This window comes from Rhyacophila brunnea, unplaced genomic scaffold (assembly GCF_057557595.1).
Source record: "Rhyacophila brunnea isolate RB1 unplaced genomic scaffold, BYU_Rbru_1.0 scaffold_16, whole genome shotgun sequence".
Classification (NCBI taxonomy): domain Eukaryota; kingdom Metazoa; phylum Arthropoda; class Insecta; order Trichoptera; family Rhyacophilidae; genus Rhyacophila; species Rhyacophila brunnea.
In genome coordinates this window covers 24,840,352-24,862,972 of record NW_028232816.1, presented here as the reverse complement: position 1 = coordinate 24,862,972, position 22,621 = coordinate 24,840,352, and the positions used below count along the sequence as shown (strand labels likewise).

Genomic DNA, 22,621 nt, shown 5'->3' with positions numbered 1-22,621 from the left:
TGTAACCTTAGGCAACATACATAGTGTATCAAAAATATAAACATTACGAATGAAGAAGAACCATTAGCTAAGCGTTAGACAAAGTCAGAAAACTCTACAAAGACTTCGCAAGGCTGATGCAGCAGCTCACAGACAGATAATTTAGTCTGGAACGCCAGAACAAAGACAGTACGACAGAACGTACATGTAAAAGTAAACATTTATAAAAGAGAGAGAGATGGAGAAGACATATGAGAATTTTGACAGTACTGCCACCTGGTAATATTTATTAGTTATTAAATATTAAGCAGTCTTTTTTCATTCAACGAATCAATTCATTAATAAATTTTTGAATAAATTAACATACATAAATCATTTTTTCAAGATTTTCTCTAGTATATTACGTAGTAAGTAATTCTGAATTATGTAAAATAATAAATAATTATAAAAAAACCAAAAGCTTAATAATGTGACCTAAGTTGATCGAAAGATATAAAAAAAATGGTGGATGATGAATAATTTAAATTTTACCAGAAGGTCGATTTGATAGTTTTTGAATATCATCATCATCATCAGCCTGAATCTATCCACTGCTTGATGAAGGCCTCTTCAAGCTGCTTCCACTTCTCTCGATACTGTGCATTGCGTTGCCACGTACTTCCTCAGAACTTTATCATTTCATCGATCCAGCGGCCTCTAGGTAACTACTTTGCGGACGTTCTGTACTCCTTGGATACAACTAGATGACTAAATTTATTTAACGATTATCTTTTCTTCGAGCTATGTGTCCAGCCCATCTCCATTTAAGGCTTTTAATAAACTCTATTACATCGCAAACCCTTGTTTGCTTCCTTATCCACTCATTCCTCTTCTTGTCCTTTCACGTTATGCCCAGCATGCACCTCTCCATACCTCGTTGTGCTATATTATGAATATATGTAATAATATACTAATATATATTTTCGAAGGAAATATTTACAGTAGCAGAACCGAGAAAAATATAACAAAGGATAATATGGAAATTACCAACTTTGAAAACAATAAAATATAGGAAATGAGGATTAAATTAATATGAGTGCACATGTTATTGAATTGAGTAAATCGACTTTAAAGTTAAATATGAGATTGGAACTTATAAGTATTGTTACCAAATATCATAATGCCTAAATCCCCCATCAACAATCCTCCAATCGACAGAGTTGAGAATATAATGATAATATTATTGTAACTGTAAATGAGTCAAGGCTAAACGATGGTCGATGATGCACAGCGAAACAAACAAAGAGTACGTTACCGTTATCTGTTTCTAGGCAAACGAAGGATCGAGGGTAGGTACGGTCAGTCGGCTACCTACCCTTCAGCCCTTACGTCGCCTCCAAATACGATTCGCTACCTTTTTCGCGCCACAGCGCGCCTTTACAAATGTTATTAACAATTAATTGTTTATCGTCAAGCGAAATATACTTACTTAATGTCCCTGAATCGGTGTTTTTAATAAGTGGAAAAGTGGAAATCAGCACCCTCCGCAAACCCATACGTATCAGTATATACTTAAACTGTTTTTAACACTCCATACTTGAATGATTTTTATTAGATACTTATTTCATGAATAGACTATGTCTTTATGTTTTAATATTTTTAGTAAAAGAAGAAGGACAACTCTGGCCAAAATATTCAAATCACGTACTATGGAAATAGTAACATAATTCATATATTATCTATAAAATGTCATGTAAAAGTAATCTAATGGAAGATTGAAGTACCTACGTAAAACTTTTCATTTATGACAGTTTGGTTGTTGCATGGTTGAATTCTGTTCCATTCATAGATACGTATTTGGTGATAAGAAATAAACTGGCCGTAACTATTATTTTTAGATACCTGCGTCTTGTCACGTTTACCCTTTTATTCTTTAGCACCATAATTATTATCAAACTAATGCAACTGAATACAAATAAAGAAGCCAAAAAGAGCAAACAAAAACATTTCATTATGTGGATGTAGTAGTACCTATTATTTGTATTGGTATCTTTGTATGCTGATCTTATTATTTTTCGTTTTTAATCAGGTTGAATGGATCCTTGCCGATGGTTCTCCAGCAAGCAATGTGGAAGGATTGAGAGCGGCTCTACCCAACGGCTCCCTGGTCCTTCCGCCCTTCCCTGGAGACCTGCTGAGGCGTGACGTCCACGCAGCCGCCTATCGCTGTCGACTCAGAAATCAAGTTGGAACTGTCATCTCCAGAGAAGTTCACGTCAGAGCGGGTTAGTAAACTCTTAACATCTTTAATTTGTATAAAATATACATAAATTAAAAAAAAAACACAAAATAATATTATATTAATTCTTCATTGATGATGATTGATGTTCTTTATTGACTTCAAAATCCAACCTAATTTTTAGCAATTAAAATATTATGCTTAAAATCATACTAATAATCATACTAGTTAAGTGTGGTCTAGCAGCATTTTTGTATATATTATAATATTAAAGCCTACGGAAATAATAATGTGTATGATACAAACCGACTACATTCAGGTGGTGCTCTAATTACGATGGAAGTGCTAGTTATTGGTTATCTTTGAAAGCAATTGTATATTTCGTTTCAATTATTACCATTTATTTCAATTTACAACAATCATTATTTTCTACAAATAAAACAAACATAGACCGCTCCAAACCAACTACTCTGCACCACACTCAGTCTAAATCGAGCGTATCACGATAACCTACGCCTTGATATAAAGCATCAGCATTTTTTTACAGCTGAGAATGTCTCAGGAACAGATATCTAAAGTCATCAAGCATTCAAGTATGCTTTGACTGAGTTTACAGAGAGTTTCTAATAAAAAGTGACCATAGGAGAGAGTTAGTAGCACGGTGAACTAACAAAAATAGATGATTCTAATTTGTAAATATATACTTAGTACAAAAAATAAAACTAAAAAAATACTGTCATACAAAAGGTACTATGTGAAAAGATTTTGGCGTCCGCATTTTATATTAACGCAACGAAATTGGCCTTTTTGTGGCGACTAAGTAGCGACAGCTGATTGAACTGACTCGAGTATTTCTTCATTTTCTCATCACATCTCCAATAATTCCCAGATAATATGGTTTGCATCTTGTAGTTCTCCTCCTCATCGACATGTTGGCCGTGTGACAAGTCCAAGCTCAAAGAGTTTGGAAGAAAATCCACCATGGCCAGTTAAAAATTATACAAACAGTATATTGTATTAATTATTGAAGTATGAGAAATAACTAGCAATATCATGGGGCTTAGAGTTTCGTGTCATGGTCTGAGTATATAGTGATGCTTGGTATGATAGAATAGCACTTTTGTTTGTAGCTGGTTAAACTCTTTTTTTTATTTTATTTAAGTCAACCATTTGGACCAATCGCAAAAATGTACAATACTTCTATGAGTTTCAAAATAAATGAATAATTGATAGTTGTTATAATAGGAATTTTTTGTTCCCTTAAAATAGCAAAATTTCATTTTCGTATTTACAAATATTATCAAAAAATACTGTAATACATAGTATTTAAAAACAGGTCTGACATATTTTCAATTCTCTTCTTGTATACGTACTCATAGATAATGCTTAAATTATTATCTGTATAGTACCCTACTCTAGAGGGAATACTATCTGACCCCACCCAATCTAACGTAACACCATAATTTACACGACTTTTGTTCTATTTCAGTAAGTTGTCATAAATGCAATATTATATTAGCATTAAAATTAAAATTGTCTAGTATAATAATTATCATTTATGTAAGTACATATTAGTTTTATTATGTTAGGTTATCTTATTATGTTAGGTTATGTCAAAATATTCGATTCTTATGTTAAAACGTTTAGGTTGGGTTAGATTAGCTCTGATAAAATCCCACCAATGTGTATCTAAAACCTTGAAACACCTAATTAAAAAGCACACTGCAAAAGTAAGCTCATCGATAAAGCGATAATTTTGCTGGAGAACAAAAAGAAGAATGAAATTGTTATTGGTTGGAAAACGGGTTATTTTGAAATATAATAAAAGTGAAAAAAAGTAATAAAATCATAATATCCTACGTTTTTGTGGTTCCATGAATAAATAATAGATCATGAAGAAACAGAACGATGATAAAACAGAACAGCGATAAATATAACTTTGACCCTTCAGGAAAATATAACATTTAATAATGAAATTGTCATAATTATACTGTATAGATTTTTAATAAAACAGGTTTTCAATACGTCGTAAAAAATCAAATTAAGTAATTTCTCCATTCTCAATCGCTGGAAAGCCTCAATTAAACTGGACTCAACTCGTTGTTTCCGGAAAGTTAGGTACCTACTCGTATATTTCGTCTTAATCGATCTAATATGTTCAAAATGCTTGGGTGACTAGGCACGTCAAAATAATGAGTTTATTATAATTCTGTGAAGTTGGTGCATGATTATCAAAATCAAGCAGATAAATTAAGGTTTTTACGCTGAATAGCCACCATGAGGTGATTATATTATATATTACATATTTATATATATTTCATTTATAAACTTATGTTTTATAAGTATTTAATTAATAAATTCTGTAAAAATAAGTTCTGTTTAGTCATGTTCTGTTTTATCCGGTTATCGTTTTTGTGCAGGTTTTTAATACACAATGAGCTTGACTACACTTTTTCACCTTCACTTATAAAGCAAATCGTTTTTTCTAGTTCTAATGACACCATTCCTGAGCACTTATGGGGGGACATGCTCAGCGTAGGTCAAAATGGAGCTTTTATTCTATTTTAAAAGCATGATCCTGGACATTTCTTAAACGTTGTAGATAATCTATTTATATAATTTTGAAGCCTTATTATCCTTTATATTTATTTTAAACATTTGATGACTGCATAAAGTATTTTTGTTACATAAAATAGTATTCTTTTAAACCTCTCGCTCTAATGTTTTAGAATAAGTCATATTTGAGTACATAAATGTGCAGTGGTGTTAAGATTTTTTACATTTATTAATTTTAAACGCATTTATAAAACCATCAGTATAATTTATGTTGACATTATTATAGTGAAATATTTACGATAAAAAAATATATTGATAATCTCTGTGATCCCAAATTTGACAAGAATTAGGCATTTTATTATTCAAAAAATGGGCAAGATTAACACATTTGAAGATAATTATAAAGTTACTTATTATAATCTATATCTTTGACCATTCAAGTGTGATAAACATCCTACGAATAATGATTGCTTTATAATAACTATTGACCTAAGAATAAGGTAGTGTTTTTTTGAAATACGCCATTTCTTTTGGCATTCCTCAGTAGTTAAGCTACAACATACGGCCGTAGCCATAAATTGACAAACTAAAACTGAAGTAAGGAGTAAAAACATGTTAACGCGCGTGTTTGAACATGTACCTAACCGAAAAAAAAATCTTTTTTTTTAAACGGTACCTAAACTGTTTTCAAAAAGATTTTTTCTATAGGTTATAATATATTTTCTCATAAGTGTTTTCAAAATTATGTACGTTCATAAACTTATGCAATCCACGATTGATTAAATTCTGGGAAAGCTATTTTAACATGGAAAATACTTAAGTCAGTAGTTAGGAGTTGTAATTTAAGACCTTTCGTGATGCTCTCATAGAATTATTGAGTAGTCTCTGCAGTTTGCGGTATTTCTGGGAAAAGAGGATAACTACTTAAAGCTAGTTTATAGTTGATGGAATTTCAAAGTTAGTTGTTGTTATTAGGCTTATTTAGGAAAGGTTTAAACTACATTGTATGTAAAATATGAGATGTTTTAGTTAGTTATATATTTTATAATTTTATGCAATTTTTATTATGATATTAGTATTTACATACATCACCATCATAAATTGGGGTATATTCACTGGATTAAGTGCCTCTTCTCTCTTCCTAAGCTCACTCCACCCTATTATTTTGTCCGGTGTTTCGTGTGAATTGAACAAGCATAAATTGTAATTAATATAGTTGAATTGAAAGATACATGTTAGGTAAAAAAAAATGGTTTAATAAAAAGTACAAGTAGCACAACGTGACATGGAAAGGTACATATTGGGCATAACGCATATCGCAAAAGTAACTTATTTCGAAGGAAACAGACAAGAGTACGCAATATGATAGGGGTCGCTAAGCAGATGAAATGGCAATAAGCTGAACATGTTTTTCGGCGAGTGGACAACTGATGGAAAAATCCTGCCATACTGTGGTACCCAATGGATACAGGGGGGGCGCACAAAATGCCTTAAAACCTGCTGGGTAGACGAACTCATAAAGTTCGGTGGACGTATGTTGCAGCAAAAAACTAGGGACTTACAAGAGTAGAGGGAACTAAAGGAGGTCTTCATCCAGCAGTGGATCGACGCTGGCTGATGATGATGGTATTAAAATATAAATTACAAAAGGTGGAGCTTTTGCAGTGGACTGTAATCAGATAAATGATGACAAGTTCAGGATGGATGATTCACGTGACGTTCGCTCAAACCGTATCAGGTTTAGCGCAACGAAGGTCTAATAGATAGATTTGATATGAATAAATATATGTATTGTATCAGATAGAGCGCGATAGGTTTAACAAACCTATGGGCTCGGCTGTCTCGGAGTAACTAAACGTAACTTTCATCATGGTCGATCATGGCCCATGACTGGTGTTCTTGTAACAATATTTGGGGATTTGAGGTTGGTGGAAAGAAAGGCTGAATGCGAATATAATTAGCCCAACCAATATTTTAAAAAGTTAGGTAAGACAAGTACATAATTATATATCCGATTGTTATAAGCTGATATTAATACCAACTCAAAATTATTACTTTTATTTGTTTAGCATAACTTATTATATAACATTGAAATATTTTAAATTTTGGGTTTCACATAAATCAATAAAACAACTTACATATTATTACATAACAATGAAAACACTCTGAACCAGATATTTCAAAAATAATTTTAAAAGCTCTTTAGAGCATTGTTAAGCTCTTGTGATATTTTAAGCCCGATATCAGATTTAAAATAAATGGGACAAAGAGAAAATTTTGAATGATTACTTAATACAACCCAGCATACAGGCTTTGAAATGTGACAAGCTTCTATGAGAGTGAGTTACTCACATTGTATGCATTTTGCGATGTTACATTTATTATGAAAAAATATATGTAACTTAATTATGTAATTTAATTATGCAGATAAAAAGCTGTTTCTCTTTCGTTGAATAATTTTCATGAATAATATTACTAAGTATAATACTAATTTAATAAAAACCTATACTTGATGTGATAGAAACTTGTATTTTATTATTGCAAAGAGACAGTTACATAATATTATTATATTACATTGAGAATTATATAGAGAATTAATAAATTATAATATAAAAATCACAATTTGAATAATAAAAGAGTAAAACAAAATTATTGACAATTAAAAAATATAAGTACACGTAAATAAACCAATAAAATAAAATTTATAAAACTATTGATATACTAAGTTACCTGTTTAGTAAGTTAGTTGATATAAAATACTTCATCCAGTCTTCTGGATACCCCAAGAGTACTAACATAGAATAGACTGTATTACCTTTTTGGATTTCTATGCCTATTCATTGTCTCAAGTAGTCAGTTGAACGAGACTCACCTGTTTTATCAGTAAATCTACTACCGATATCTGTCGCCATCTTCAAAGCAGGGGGTCTCCGGGGTCTAAATATTTCGAAACCCAGGGGACAGACAATATAATTAGGTGAAGGACAGTCGTATTTTTTAGCTTCAGCCAAAAGAGCTGCTGAACTTCACGATTGAACCGATTTACTTAGATGAGACGTCGCGAACAACCACCACAGTGACATCCCAAATGATACATTTTCCTTGATAAATACTTGATACTTAATATAATCTTCTTAGTAGACAAAATACATACATATCGTGCATTTTTATTTGGTATATCTATGTGTTAAAATTATTTTTATTGAATATTATCAATACTCTTGTAAATCATTCATTTATAATTCAATAAAATACAAGTCAAAAAACTAAATAAATAATATACATTTCCTTAACGGCCCACGTGCTCGTCGTAGGTCAAAATTGAGTTTTTATTGTATTTTCAAACCATGATCCTGGACACTCCTTAAACGTTGTAGATAATCTATTTATATAATTTTGAAGCCTTATTATCTTTTATAGTTATTTTAAACATTTGATGACTGCATAAAGTATTTTTGTTACATAAAATAGTATTCTTTTAAACCTCTCGCTCTAATGTTTTAGAATATAGTCATATTTCGGTACATAACTGTGCAGTGGTGTTAAGATTTTTTACGTTTATTAATTTTTTAACGCATTTATGAAACCATGAGTATAATTTATTACGAGATAATTTTTGTAAAATATTCACGATAAAAAATTATATTGATAATCTCTGTGATCCCAAATTTGACAAGAATTAGGCATTTTATTTTTCAAAAAATCGGCAAGATTAACACATTTGAAGATGATTCTAAAGATACTTATTATAAGCTATGTCTTTGACCATTCAAGTGTGATAAACATCTTATGAATAATGATTGCTTTATAATAATTATTGACCTAAGAATAAGGTAGTGTTTTTTTGAAATACGCCATTTCTTTTGTCATTCCCCAGTGGTTAAGCTACAACATACGGCCGTAGCCATAAATTGACAAACTATAATTGAAAAAGGGAGTAAAATGATATTGACGCGCGTGTTTGAACATGTACCGTTTAAAAAAAAATAAAAAAAAATTCGGTTAAGTACATGTTCAAACACGCGCGTTAACATAATTTTACTCCCTACTTTAATTATAGTTTGTCAATTTATGGCGACGGCCGTATGTTGTAGCTTAACCACTAGGGAATGACAAAAGAAATGGCGTATTTCAAAAAAACACTACCTTATTCTTAGGTCAATAATTATTATAAAGCAATCATTATTCATAAGATGTTTATCACACTTGAATTGTCAAAGACATAGATTATAATAAGTATCTTTTGAATTATCTTCAAATGTGTTAATCTTGCCGATTTTTTGAATAATAAAATGCCTAATTCTTGTCAAATTTGGGATCACAGAGATTATCAATATATTTTTTTATCGTAAATATTTTACAAAAATTATCTCGTAATAAATTATACTCATGGTTTCATAAATGCGTTTAAAAATTAATAAACGTAAAAAATCTTAACACCACTGCACAGTTATGTACCGAAATATGACTATATTCTAAAACATTAGAGCGAGAGGTTTAAAAGAATACTATTTTATGTAACAAAAATACTTTATACAGTCATCAAATGTTTAAAATAACTCTAAAAGATAATAAGGCTTCAAAATTATATAAATAAATTATCTACAACGTTTAGGGAGTGTCCAGGATAATGGTTTGAAAATACAATAAAAACTCAATTTTGACCTTCGACGAGCATGTCCCCCCTTCAGCATTTTTTAAAAATAGAAAATATGATAATTTACTAGCCAAGTCTAGTTACATTAATTCCTAGACGGCATCAAAATCTCATAGCCATACTTTTAGTTCTCAGTTATTAATAAATTTTTAGGAAACTATTTTTATTCAATGAATTATTTTTTCATAGAAAAATTGAAAATGTAGCATTCATTATTCATTCATTATTAAACATGCGTAATTAAATGCCATTTATGAATCAAAGAAAGTACTTATTTACACTTCAGCGTAATTAATTATGCTATATTTGACTTAATTTGAAAAGCATATCGACTGAAATCTGATAAATGCGGCAACAATGTTTTTTCAAAATATGTTTTCCGAACTGAGTAATTATTATATATACTGCAACTAGGGAATCCAATCCCGAGCCAAAATTTTGATCCCGGGATTTTGGGATTACAATTTGACAATCCCGGGATTGGCATTTGTTTCCATTGTTAATATAATTTTTTTTATATTTACAAATAACATTGATAAAATCGGTCAAAAATAAATCTAGTAAAATTTATACTATTTAAGACATTTATTGTTAATATTGTATACGTTCAATCTTGGAAATACATAAGTTTAATAGAGTAAATAATAATGTGAATTCAAAATGAGATTGCTGTTTCTGATAGTAAAGATGAATAATGAATGGGTTGGCGAGATTTAAAATAATAAAGCAAATCATGGTGTACTTATGGCCTTTCCGCTTCATAAATCTAATTAGTCAGCAAAATTTGAAACTGCCGCAAAACGTATGAGATCATGGTGAAATTACTTTGTTAATAGTGAGAAGCATTGTTTTTTTTCAATCGTTCTCATTTTTTATCAATTTATGTGAAAAAATAAAATGAATCGGCAATTTACACATGGGTATAAATCAAATTTCATTCAAACTCAGTTTATTTCTAATGTAGTTATTTGTTATTAAAAGTATTTTTTCTGTTATATTTTCGTTTTTATTTTATTTTACATAAAAATTGATTGAAGTTTCGGGATTTTGTTTATCAATCCCGGGATTCATAGGTATCGAAAATAGCTCGGGATCTTGGGATTGGAATCACTAGTTGCAACCCGAAGCATAGACCCAACTTGATTAATTTAACTTTCCCGTTTTCAATTCCCATCCGATACACGAAAGCATTATTATTTGAAGCGTATAATTCTATCTATTTCAGAAGGTCGTACATATGATTATATTATTTGGATACTTATACGGTACAATATAATGTATTGTATTCAAAATGTTATTTCTTTTCTACAGTGGTGAGGCAGTCTTATGAAGTGAAAGTGTACGACGAGTACATCATAAGCGGAAACACGGCCATCCTGAGGTGTCAGCTCCCAACCTACGTCAGTGACTTTGTAATGGTCACATCGTGGCTGCAAGACGGAAACATCAACATCTATCCAAACGCTGACATAGGTATGACATGTCTTTATCAATAAAGTATAGCATGCCCAATTCAAAGCATGCGTTACTTTAACATAAGCACCTACGTAATAATATACCTATCAGTGTCATAAATGCTTTTCCTACACCACCTGTCACATCTCTACACTCTTTCAAGCATTTTGATCTTGCCTTATGAACGAGAAATGATTTTTATACCTCTTTGACTGGCTACTACTTTAAGGGCACACATACTCTGCTAAGGTCATACTTTTTAAATTTGAGGTATTGGTAAAGGCTCTTGACAAAAAAATATACCTTTCATGACAAATTCAGAACTCATGTTGTAATTTGAAGTCAATTTTAAACTCCAATGGAAAATTTTCCGAAAATATATTACGATATTATGTGAAAATAAATGGTATAGGTATTGCACTTATTGACAATAGAATAATAATTTTAATAGATGATATTATTATAACCACCGACAATAGATATGTCAAAACGTGACTTGATTCTTAATTTTAAACAACGATGTTCATAATAAAAAATGAGGGTATTCGATGAAAAAATATAACACATAATAATGATATATAATATACCTATGACTTTCCTACAAATTAGCAAACTATTCAGAAAGCCTTGAAAGATATGCCAAAGTCTTAATTTTCGGCCTTTATAGGGCATGTGGACCCTTAATATATTCAACGTTTATTATGATTCATAATAATTTATTATTTGTTTATATTATAAAATTATTGTGATACGTATGACATATGTTTTGCTGGATTAATGACAAAAATTGATGAGTCCAGCATTAGTGTATAATGTATATTTATGTAAAGAATTTGACTAGAATTCTTTTTCCGTTATAATTCATATTATATTTTATTACAACGTTTTTATTAGGTCGTATTCTTGTTTGTCCGGTGATTGTTTATCCAGTACAAATCTTGCAATAGATTTTTAACTATCTTCCCGACTAGCTAGATATTTGAGATTTTTAGAATATATCAGAACACGATGCCAATGCATTCTCTTAATACTTTTGGATATCTTTAAATAGAATTTGAATTCATTTTTAGTAAATTATTTTTTGTATAGAAAGTTATTTCGGAATAAATCCGTAAAAAGTAAAATACTATTATTAGTTGCTAGGGTCCTAACAACTAAATTATTAATATATACGTGCGTTACTATGGAAATCGATATGAAATGTCAAAATGACATTACAGTATTCTATATTTATTCAGTATTTCTATCAAGTACAAATTTTTTTGATCGTTTAAGCTAGTCAAGTCAAGTTTATAATTATGATTCAACAGAAAATTTAAAAACATTGTATATAAAAAAATATTTTTATCTTGTAATTATTTTTAACACTATAATATACCACGAGACCCGATTTCAGTAGTGTAATACTATTGAAACTGTAGTGTATTGTAGCAGTGCAACAAGTATATAAACAGACTTGAAAAAAGCACAGATATGTATTTTGGAATCATCGAGAATTAAATGTGAAATCCCCGAAATGTAAAGCCAGTACCTTGAGTAATCATAATAAGGGTCATCATATTATTTTCAATCATGAGTCAGCAGTAAAATCTACATTATAAATGAATTTATGAGAATAATAAACACTATCAAATAAATCCTACTACAAAGACACTCAATATTAAGACTAATCTCAAGGAAATCTACAATAAAGCTCTAGAAAACCCTCGTTATTCCAATGTTGAATAAAAGAAAACAAAGGTACTGAATAACTTTAAATAAAGATATTAAAAACGTCTCATAGCCGTGCCTGTATTCAACAAGGTTATATGTAAGTTGTACGTATGCAGTTCATCGTGGGACACTTATTCGTGCGCCGCAGTACGTGAAACATGAGTTCGTATAACATTTTATCAAATGATGAGTTCTTCGTTGAACATTTGTATGTATCTTACAAAATGCGGCAATAGTTTGCAAATAGTACTGTTCCAATTAGATTAACCCTAACCTAACCTAACCTTACCTAGTAAAGACATCTCATAAAATTCGCCACATGTTGTACGAGTAGCATACGTACAAATATACTCTACGGTGAAATGTTCAACGAAGAACTCGTCATTTGATTAAATGTTACATGAACTCATGATTCATTTACTGCGACGCACAAATAAGAGTCCTGCGGTGAACTGTTTACGTACCAATTTCCGGATACGATTCAACAAAAATGGCACGTGTCGAAGAAGGTACAATATTGGTATAAAGAAACTCGTTGTACAATGATCCACTTATGATCTTATACATGGAAATGTAACGAATTCCGTTGGGAACTCTATATCTCAAAAAATGGAAGACATCCAACTACCCTAGAGAGGTATATTGGTTGTTTGTGTCTTTCATTCTTGCGTAAAAAGCAAGACAACCGGAGGTGTCGAAAACTCACATTAGGCCTATATTAACAATGATGAATGAATTATTATTAGAGCTTTAATAAGTATTAGTGAGAGATACTTATTTAATTGTGTGAAATGCTAGTGAGTACTATATACATCGATGGAATATAATACGTTCAGTTTTTTTTTTACAAAATTAGGTTTTTTATAGATACAATTTTAGCTTATATCATATTATTATTTACCTTCATTTTTCCTGTTTGAGTTTTAAAAAAATGTAGAACTGACAACAAAATGTAATACAATGCCAATAATCCATCGGTATGATTTAACGTTTTATTCAGGTATTTGTATAATATTGTCGTAGTAATATATATGTCGCAGAATATTTTGAATGATCACTATCTCTATAAATCCAACGGTGGAGAGTGTCAACTCTAATGTATTAGTATTTTTATTTATTATTCATTATTCATGCTAATTTTAATTAATTTTAACAGTTTCTACGTGTGCGTACGTTAAAATTACTTGCGATATTTTTATCCATAGATAATAGTTTGCACATAACTTAACCTCCGGACCATAGATGATGCACAGGTAAAAATGTGCAGGCATCTAGAAAATGATAAAAAACTTTTATTGAGTCATGCGGATTTCCATGCAGTGCGGTACGCGTGAAATGACCTCATTATTGTTCTGATGATTTCGGCAGATTTTGCTAACTGACAATGTTCGTTTAAAGATTCAAAATCTGCTATGGGATGGAAGTATCAGTCTGATAATATTTTAAATACCAAGAAAAACGATATTAAACACTATTTTTCCATAGCGGCAGTTTACTGTGACAGCACATAACGTGATCATAATGCATTATAACCATTAGTCTCACTTGTACCTTCATACTATTAAATTCCATCTAGTCCTAAGTATGCGGGATTGTAATTGAATTATCTACATTATTATGTTAATTTTCAAGGTGGAAAGTACGCAGTGTTGAGTAATGGCGACCTCTACATTAATGACGCAGGTCCAAACGACGGGTTCAAGTCTTACTCCTGCAGAACGGTCCACAAGCTTACCGGTGAAGTCCACGTGAGCGCATATCCCGGTAAGTTATTATGTCATGCACTAAATTAGTAAATACGTAAATCTTATTTGTGTTCCAACAGCCTGCCGTGAGATTCATGGCCCCTGAAAGAAGGGCGGTGGCAGGGTTAGCCTGGGGGCCCGGGCCTAAGAGCGGCCCAACATGGTGGGTCAACCAGTTAAGTAAGATAAACACAGACCACAAATTTACTCTAATAGTAAAAAAGTCGCTAAAAGGGCGCTTTGTTACTTAAAGAATATTAATACAAAAAGTATGTACCTAGCTGTATGATGGATTTTGCTGTGATATGATGATTGATATAATTAAATGAGAATTTACTCGTAAAATTTTATTTTATATTTATTTTTAGTATGTTGTTTCCTGTCTAATAAAAATAGCTATATATTCAATATCGAAAGGGGTGGTATGTTACTTGGTTACCACAAAATTATCGCGATTATTGGAACCGTTTCCTCGTGTCAAGCCTATCAGGCATCATTAACGAGTGGTTCAAGATTAGTAAACGCGCTCCCTAAAGACATAGACATTTTCAATGATGTACTTCGCATTTTGTTTTTGAAACTGTATTTTTCTGTATAAAATTGTATGTTTTTTTGTTTTCAAAAATTATATTTTCTGTATTAAATTGTACTTAAGTATGTTTTGATTTTTTTTTGTTAATATTAGTATTAAATATTTTTTTCTATATTATCTCTATATCTTATATCTATATCGTCTTGTGAGGGTAATGTTTGACTTATAATGTAAATCTCATGTTGTCTACGTCTTGAATTTAGATTTGTTATGTCCACAATGTTTTGTATTCTTAAATAAATAATTCAAATGAATTTATTTAAAATAAAAAAAACCGTTAAAAATAGACGGAAGCCATTAATTTTACCACGGAATCCCATTTTGGTAACCAAGCATCACATTGCCTTTAACCTTAGCGGTTTGTAGGAGGATCCGCCAAAATCCTGGCCTGGGGGTCTCAAGGGGGAGATCAATTGATCAAATATCACAGATAGATAGTCCCAATATTAATACAGAGTTGTAAGACCATATTATACTATACACTAGTTAAGGCGATGTAAAATGGCATTTGGAGGTTGATGTACAATGAGAAACTGCACATACTTGTGAGGGAGAATAGATCACGTGATATAATATAAAAATGCGCGGAGATAAGACTAAATTGACCGCGTGTATCGAATGTCGAAAGCATTACAGCCAAGTCGGGCTATGTACGCATTCCCGAAGGCCAATGGAAGACCTGGGCGGCTATCTTAAGATATATCCGTCAAGGATTGTACTGCAAGAAATGGTGAAATAAAACAACGAGAAATAATACGACAGGCAGACGACGTGAGAGTGAATTAATCATGTACATAATAGACTTATAAAAAGAACAGAAAATAATATGTATTTACTCTACACATTTTATACCTACTTATTACTAACATCTTGGATATTTTACTCTGGAGCTTGCGAAGGCACGTTCATTTCGAATTAATGACTGATTTATATTACTTACTGCTTCCAAACTACCACAGTACTTATTGAAGTTAAACAGGTCTTAACATATTATAGTATAGTCGTTAAATGATATATTATGACGTATTTCATGTGTGAAAATAGACGCTTTATTACAGTTACCCAACTAGGTCAGCCAGTACTTACGTATAACTTAATTTTATTTCAGCATTCTTTCATACATTTTCTCTATGAAAGCCTGTCGTACCTTATTCGACACCTTTATTTGGAGGATTGCCAATATATTTCTTTTGAAAAGCATTCGCGCTGAATATTCTAGCTGTTCATTCATTCCGATGCTTAAATCCGGTCTGGTTTACAATGCTAGGTTAAATTTACTGTATTTTTACTATCTCGCATATCACGTCAACGCTTTGAATGGATAGTTGAAATATTACTAACTCCTAATCATCATCATCATCAGCCGGGGTCAATCCACTGTTGGATGAAGGCCTCCCCAAGCTTTCTCCAACTCTCTCGGTCCTGTGTCGTTCGCTGCCACGTATTTCCGCCGAACTCCTAATAGGCGTTCATAAAATTAGCAAATACTTCTAGCAGTTAGCTTTGATAAAAACATATAACCATACTTGACTAATCGTAACTGTATTTGACACTATACGATTAGGAAGAATGTAAACAATTGCTCATCGAATGACTGTTACGAGACAGTTAAATTCAAATATCCCTGAGTGACCATTAAATAATATATTATTTTGATACTTTTTGAGACTAAGCTTTTTGTCAAAGTGGCAACCGAAACGGATATAAGTACCATTGTTTGACAGTTTTACGTACACCTCTGTGTGAGAAGACGTCTTGTTGATATGTATTAGATACATTTTTTTTAGTTTATCAATATTATAATATAATTAATAACTAACTCCGCTGTCAATGCGAACCCAAATTATATAATAAACATTCGATAATGATAATAGACCATAATATTCTTCGTTTTGTTCTTTCTTTAGGTCTCACCGCGTGCGTACACAACCGATTAACATATCCAACGGTGGTAATCACATACTGTGACTAGGGATTCCAATCCCGGGATCCCGAGCAATTTTCGATACCTATGAATCCCGGGATTCATAAACATAATCCTGAAACTTTCGGGATTGATTTTTTTAAATAAAAAGTTAAAATAAAAACGAAAATATAACGGAAAAAATACTTTTAATAACAAATAACTACATTAGAAATAAACTGAGTTTGAATGAAGTTTGATTTATACCCATGTGTAAGTTGCCGATTTGTTTTATTTTTTCACATAAATTAATAAAAATGAGAAAGATTGGAAAAAAACAATGCTTCGCACTATTAACAAAGTAATTCCACCATGATCTCATACGTTTTACGGCAGTTTCATATTTGGCTGACTAATTAGATTTATAAAGCGGAAAGGCCATAAGTACACCATGATTTGCTTTACTATTTTAAATCTCGCTAACCCATTCATTAAGTCTTTACAATCAAAAACAGCAATCTCATTTTGAATTCACATTATTATTTACTCCATTAAACTTATGTATTTTCAAGATTGAACGTATACAATATTAACAATAAATGTCTTAAATAGTATAAATTATACTTACTAGATTTATTTTTGACCGATTTTATCAATTTTATTTGTAAATATAAAAATTTTATATAAAAAATGGGAAAAAATGCCAATCCCCGGACCAGTCCCGGGATTCCGGGATTGTCAAGTGGTAATCCCGAAATCCCAGGATCAGAATTTTGGCTCGGGATTGGATTCCCTATGTGACTGCATTTTACTACTATTTCCTACGTATTGCTCAGTGTACGACATGCGTATGTGATTTTTTCTGGAGTTCTAAGAGTCCGAAGTCAAGGATCACCGTACATTTATCTTGGATAGGTACTCTGTACTTTGAGTTCAGCGATGACCACCAGGGTTGCTGCTATAACCACTTACCGGCCAATGCCTTACGTCACACACTCGTTATTATGTGCACAAACCCAAATAATGATGAATACAGTTTTTAATCACAGTTAAACATGACTTTCTGTCACCGTTTTCGTTGTGTACATAACAAATCGTCTCTGTTCTGGCAGAACACACTAACTGGAGAATACTAGTTTTGAGTAATTTGACTTTGAAGCTGTTAAAATGTTTGAAATGGTCTATCATGTGAGTTTATTAAGTAATCGTAAAAAGAATGACTTTAAAATAAAGACTGTTTATTTATTAAGAAGCTTTCCAGACGGTAATGTTTAAAATAAGGAATATTTTGGTATAACTAACTCAATATGTAATTTTTTCGAATTAGTGTCTTCTGCCAGAACAGTGACGAAATTATCAACCAAAGAGATTCAAAACGTAATATTTAGATTTAAAATATCACAGTTATCTGAATTAAGTTATAATAAAAATTCAAAGCAAATAATAATCTTAGTGTGAATAAAAAACAGAAAATAAAAATAAAAATAATTACAAGATAAAAAGAACTTTATATATATGTTTTTAAATTTTCTGTTGAATCATACAAACTTGACCATTCTATGTATTAATAATTTAGGACAAATAAGGCAATTGTCAACAAATCATTTTTTTGCTTTTTTTGCAACAAACAAGTATAGAATACTGAAATATCATTTTGATTTCCATAGTAACGCACGTATATATTATTAATTTAGTTGCTAGGACCACCCCCTTAGCAACCAATAATAGTGGATTGGATTACGGATTTCTTCCGAAATAACTTTTCATACAAAACAGAATTAACTGAAAATGAATTCAATTCTATTTAAAAATGGCTAAAAATTAAAAGAGTGCATTGGCATCGTGTTCTGATATATTCTAAAAGTTTCAAATGACTAGCTAGTCGGGAAGTTAGTTAAAAATCGATCGCAAGATTTGTACTGGATAAACAACCATCGGACAAACAAGAATACGAGCTAAGAAAAACGTGGTAATAAGAAGCCACTCAAGAATCCAAATGTCTTAGTTCAAGTACACCTACTTTTTGTTAGCACGGAGTTTACCGGAATATCGATTAATTATCTAGAGTCCTTGTGAGGTTTCCAACAAACTTATTTAAAGCGTACCTAGAATAATTTTCCTCTAGATCCTTATTTGAACATAATATTGTAGAACTATTTTCCTTTCGATAATTCTTAAACGAGTATTTTCCGGTAAACTTTCTTCAAGGCGTGCCCGATTTTCATATTCTCGAAGCTCGTAGGTCACATAATATGCTTATAAAGCATTTTTCACTGATCTCACAGGGTACCTATGTTTCCAATCCTGATGTTCTGATTTTTTTATTTTTTTATGGGCGTTGTCGTATCCATGACCTCTCCTGAATCAAAACTGGTTTTTCATGTCCGGCACCAATAGTGAGGGACTTCTTAAAGATGTATATTGTTTAAGGGAATGTCCTAAAATATGTACGAAAAGAGAAGCTACTCAAGTTGGTTCAATCAGCTGTTGGGCCCATCGGACCATCCGACTTAGCCGCCACAAAGCCTAATTTTATTGAATTTAGAAAATTTGCGGCGTCATACTGCCAACGTGAAGATCTTTTCACTTAGAATGTTCGGCAGTTTTGTATTAACTTTAATTTGTTACTTACTACAATTTTTAATTTTGTCTCTGTGCTCATCGCTCCTATGGGTACCCTAACCTTAACTTAAAGTCCTGTAAATTCAGTCAAAGTACATTTGAGTGCATGGCGACCTTAGTTTAGGTAACTGCTCCTGAGACATTCCCATTCATATAAATATGCTTCACATCAAACGTAGGGTCCCGTGATACGCCCGATTAAAACCGGGTGTGGTTAAGTATGGTAGGGCCATTAACTTCAATGTTTAAGGATACGGACATACGCTGTGTATTGCTTATTTTTATTGTAAAAAGATTGTCCACGATTGTTTTCATTTAGAATTTTTTATTTATATTTTTATCTGAGATTATTCTTTGATTTACGAGTATATTTTTAGAATAGCTAACTTTATTTATCTGTTCTTTTTTATTTTTAATATCATGTTAATGTGTATTAAAATAAATAAACAATTATCAACGATCAATATAATATAAATCATGTTCTTTATTTTGTTTTATTTTCAACCAAACCGATCCTGATTATATTATTAAATTACGTAGATAAAATATAATTCAATTCGTTTCATAGTAATTAGGAAGATTAAATTAATTATTATCTGACTTATTTTTTTACAGGTCACGTGATAATAACAGAACCCAAAGGCAACGTACAGCCACGTGTGACAGTTGAAAAGCACAGCTCGCGACACGTGGCAATCGGCGAGAGGGTTGTTCTAGCGTGCGTCGCGCAAGGATATCCGGTACCCACATACAGGTAAACAATCAATTATTAAGGTGTGTTAATAATATTCTGTTAATGTAAACTCTACCAGTTTAACCTTGTATATCGGCTTAACTAAGTGTATATTATGTGGCTGAGAATCCCAGGTAACTACATCCTCATATTATTATGATAGTAAGAAATGTGAATGGAAAATGAAGAGTTTTTCAAATCGGGTATTTCGATATAGTCTCACAAAAGCCAGTTTTGTTGTATTCAAGAAAAATCGGCACTAGGTATATGACGGAGAAAAATAAACTAATTAAATACAATTTAATGTGAGGTCTTCAGTATTTGCAACTGACATTGCCAAATCTATACAACTGCACATGCTGAACATCACTTGGTATGACTCGGATAAGAATACGCCTGATTAAGAAAGACCATTACACGCAGTTACTAGATAATGTATTAATACTTTGGACGCTGAAGTCGCACCTGGCGTGTAATGACCAGGCGGCCGATTGATGTAATTAACGTGCATTTTAAATGTGGTAATAAAAAAATCATTATCTAGTCAGCAGCAAATGAGTTAATTAATACAATTGGATATCATTTGATCTAATTTTGGGTGAGGTTATCAGGCAAAGAGGCATGTGAATGTAGTAAAAAGTGCAAAGTTATAAAACATATACTCATAGCTTCTCATGGCTTCAACCGCGGCCTCGCACACTTTTCCGGGTACATTCCTCTTAGCCAGATACTTCACTTTTTGAGTATTTCTATGAACACCCGGCATGCAGCTATAACCACGAGTGTTCATTTATAAATGATTGCAACCTGTTACATCCACATGTGGTTATCGAATGCGTGTCGCGCAATCGTTATAATTATTATAAGGATCATTACTGTCTGTTTATGCCATCCGCACTGTCTTGTCTTTTACGATAATAAAAAACCAAACATTGGCTGCCTCAAATGTGTTAGCCTATGTATGACGCCTTGTGTTTCGTAGAATTACATGAGAAGAGAGGTCAACTCGTTGAGACGACTATTCGACAGCAAATTCATCCGGCTCACGATCTTCAGTTAGGAAGTCACGAAAAAGAATATGTAAAATTCTATTCACCTCGATAATTTGAAATTTTTTGATCCTAAGAGGTGGGGTTCGAACTAGGGAATCCAATCCCGAGCCAAAATTCTGATCCCGGGATTTCGGGGATTGGCATTTTTTTCCATTGTTAATATAAAATTTTTATATTTACAAATAACATTGATAAAATCGGTCAAAAATAAATCTAGTATAATTTATACTATTTAAGACATTTATTGTTAATATTGTATACGTTCAATCTTGGAAATGCACAAGTTTAATGGAGTAAATAATATTTTAATATAAATAATAATGTTAATTTAATATGAGATTGCTGTTTCTGATAGTAAAAACATAATGAATCGATTAGCGAGATTTAAAATAGTAAAGCAAATAATCATGGCGTACTTATGGCCTTTCCGTATCATAAATCTAATTAGTCAGCCAAATATGAAACTTCCGTAAAACGTATGATATCATGGTAGAATTACTTTGTTAAAAGTGCGAAGCATTGTTTTTTCCAATCTTTCTCATTTTTAATAATTCATGTGAAAAAATAAAATGAATCGGCAACCTACACATGGGTATAAATCAAACTTCAGTGAAACTCAGTTTATTTCTAATGTAGTTATTTTTATTAAGAGTATTTTTTCCGTTTTATTTTCGCTTTTATTTTATTTTCCATAAAAATTGATAAAAAAAATCAATTCCAAAATCCCGGGATTATGTTTATCAATCCCGGGATTCATGGGTATCGAAAATAGCTCGGTATCCCGGGATCCCTCGAACCTTAAAACCTCTAAACGTACGAAAATCTAATCTTTAAAACGTTGTTGCATAAGATTTTTATTATTTTAATAATTACCATTTTGGAAAACCCTATATTATATTTTATTAGTTTTCAATATTGCCAGCTTGTTTAGTTTACAAAATCACATCTTTTATGGGGCGTTAAATCTGACGTTTTTTTAATATCGGAACTAACTTGTAAAATTTTATAAAAAAACAATAGGCATGAAATGGAAAAGTAGAAGCGTATTTATCAATTTAGGTACTACTAAAATAATTTTCAGACTTGGTCTCTGATCGTATTTGAACTAGGTACGCCTATAAGACTTTTACTATAGTTTTTTATAGCTATTAATTAGAGCTTAAGCAACGCTCATAATTTATTTATCTTGATAGTGTATAATCTGTATGTAATTTCATTAATTTTTCACAAAATATGAAGCTAAAAATGTCCCATTCTTATTCTTCTGAACATTTATCCATGGCAGCGCACGAAATGGAAAAAATTACGATCGGGAGCGCTCGACGGTTTTCTGGAGATTTTTACATAGTAAAGTTATCAAAGTTGATGTGTTCTTTTTCATAAAAATTAGTGTAAT

General features: G+C 31.5%; 1 protein-coding gene across 1 annotated transcript in view; it reads left to right on the top strand.

The window, feature by feature from the left end:
• Nucleotides 1–22,621, top strand: part of Dscam4 (Down syndrome cell adhesion molecule 4) — a 304,268-nt gene that overhangs the window by 31,438 nt on the left and 250,209 nt on the right. The window contains 4 exon segments of the mRNA XM_085943975.1: nt 2,048–2,243; nt 10,722–10,883; nt 14,211–14,342; nt 20,056–20,194. Of these exon segments, the coding sequence (XP_085800101.1) occupies nt 2,048–2,243; nt 10,722–10,883; nt 14,211–14,342; nt 20,056–20,194 (629 nt within the window).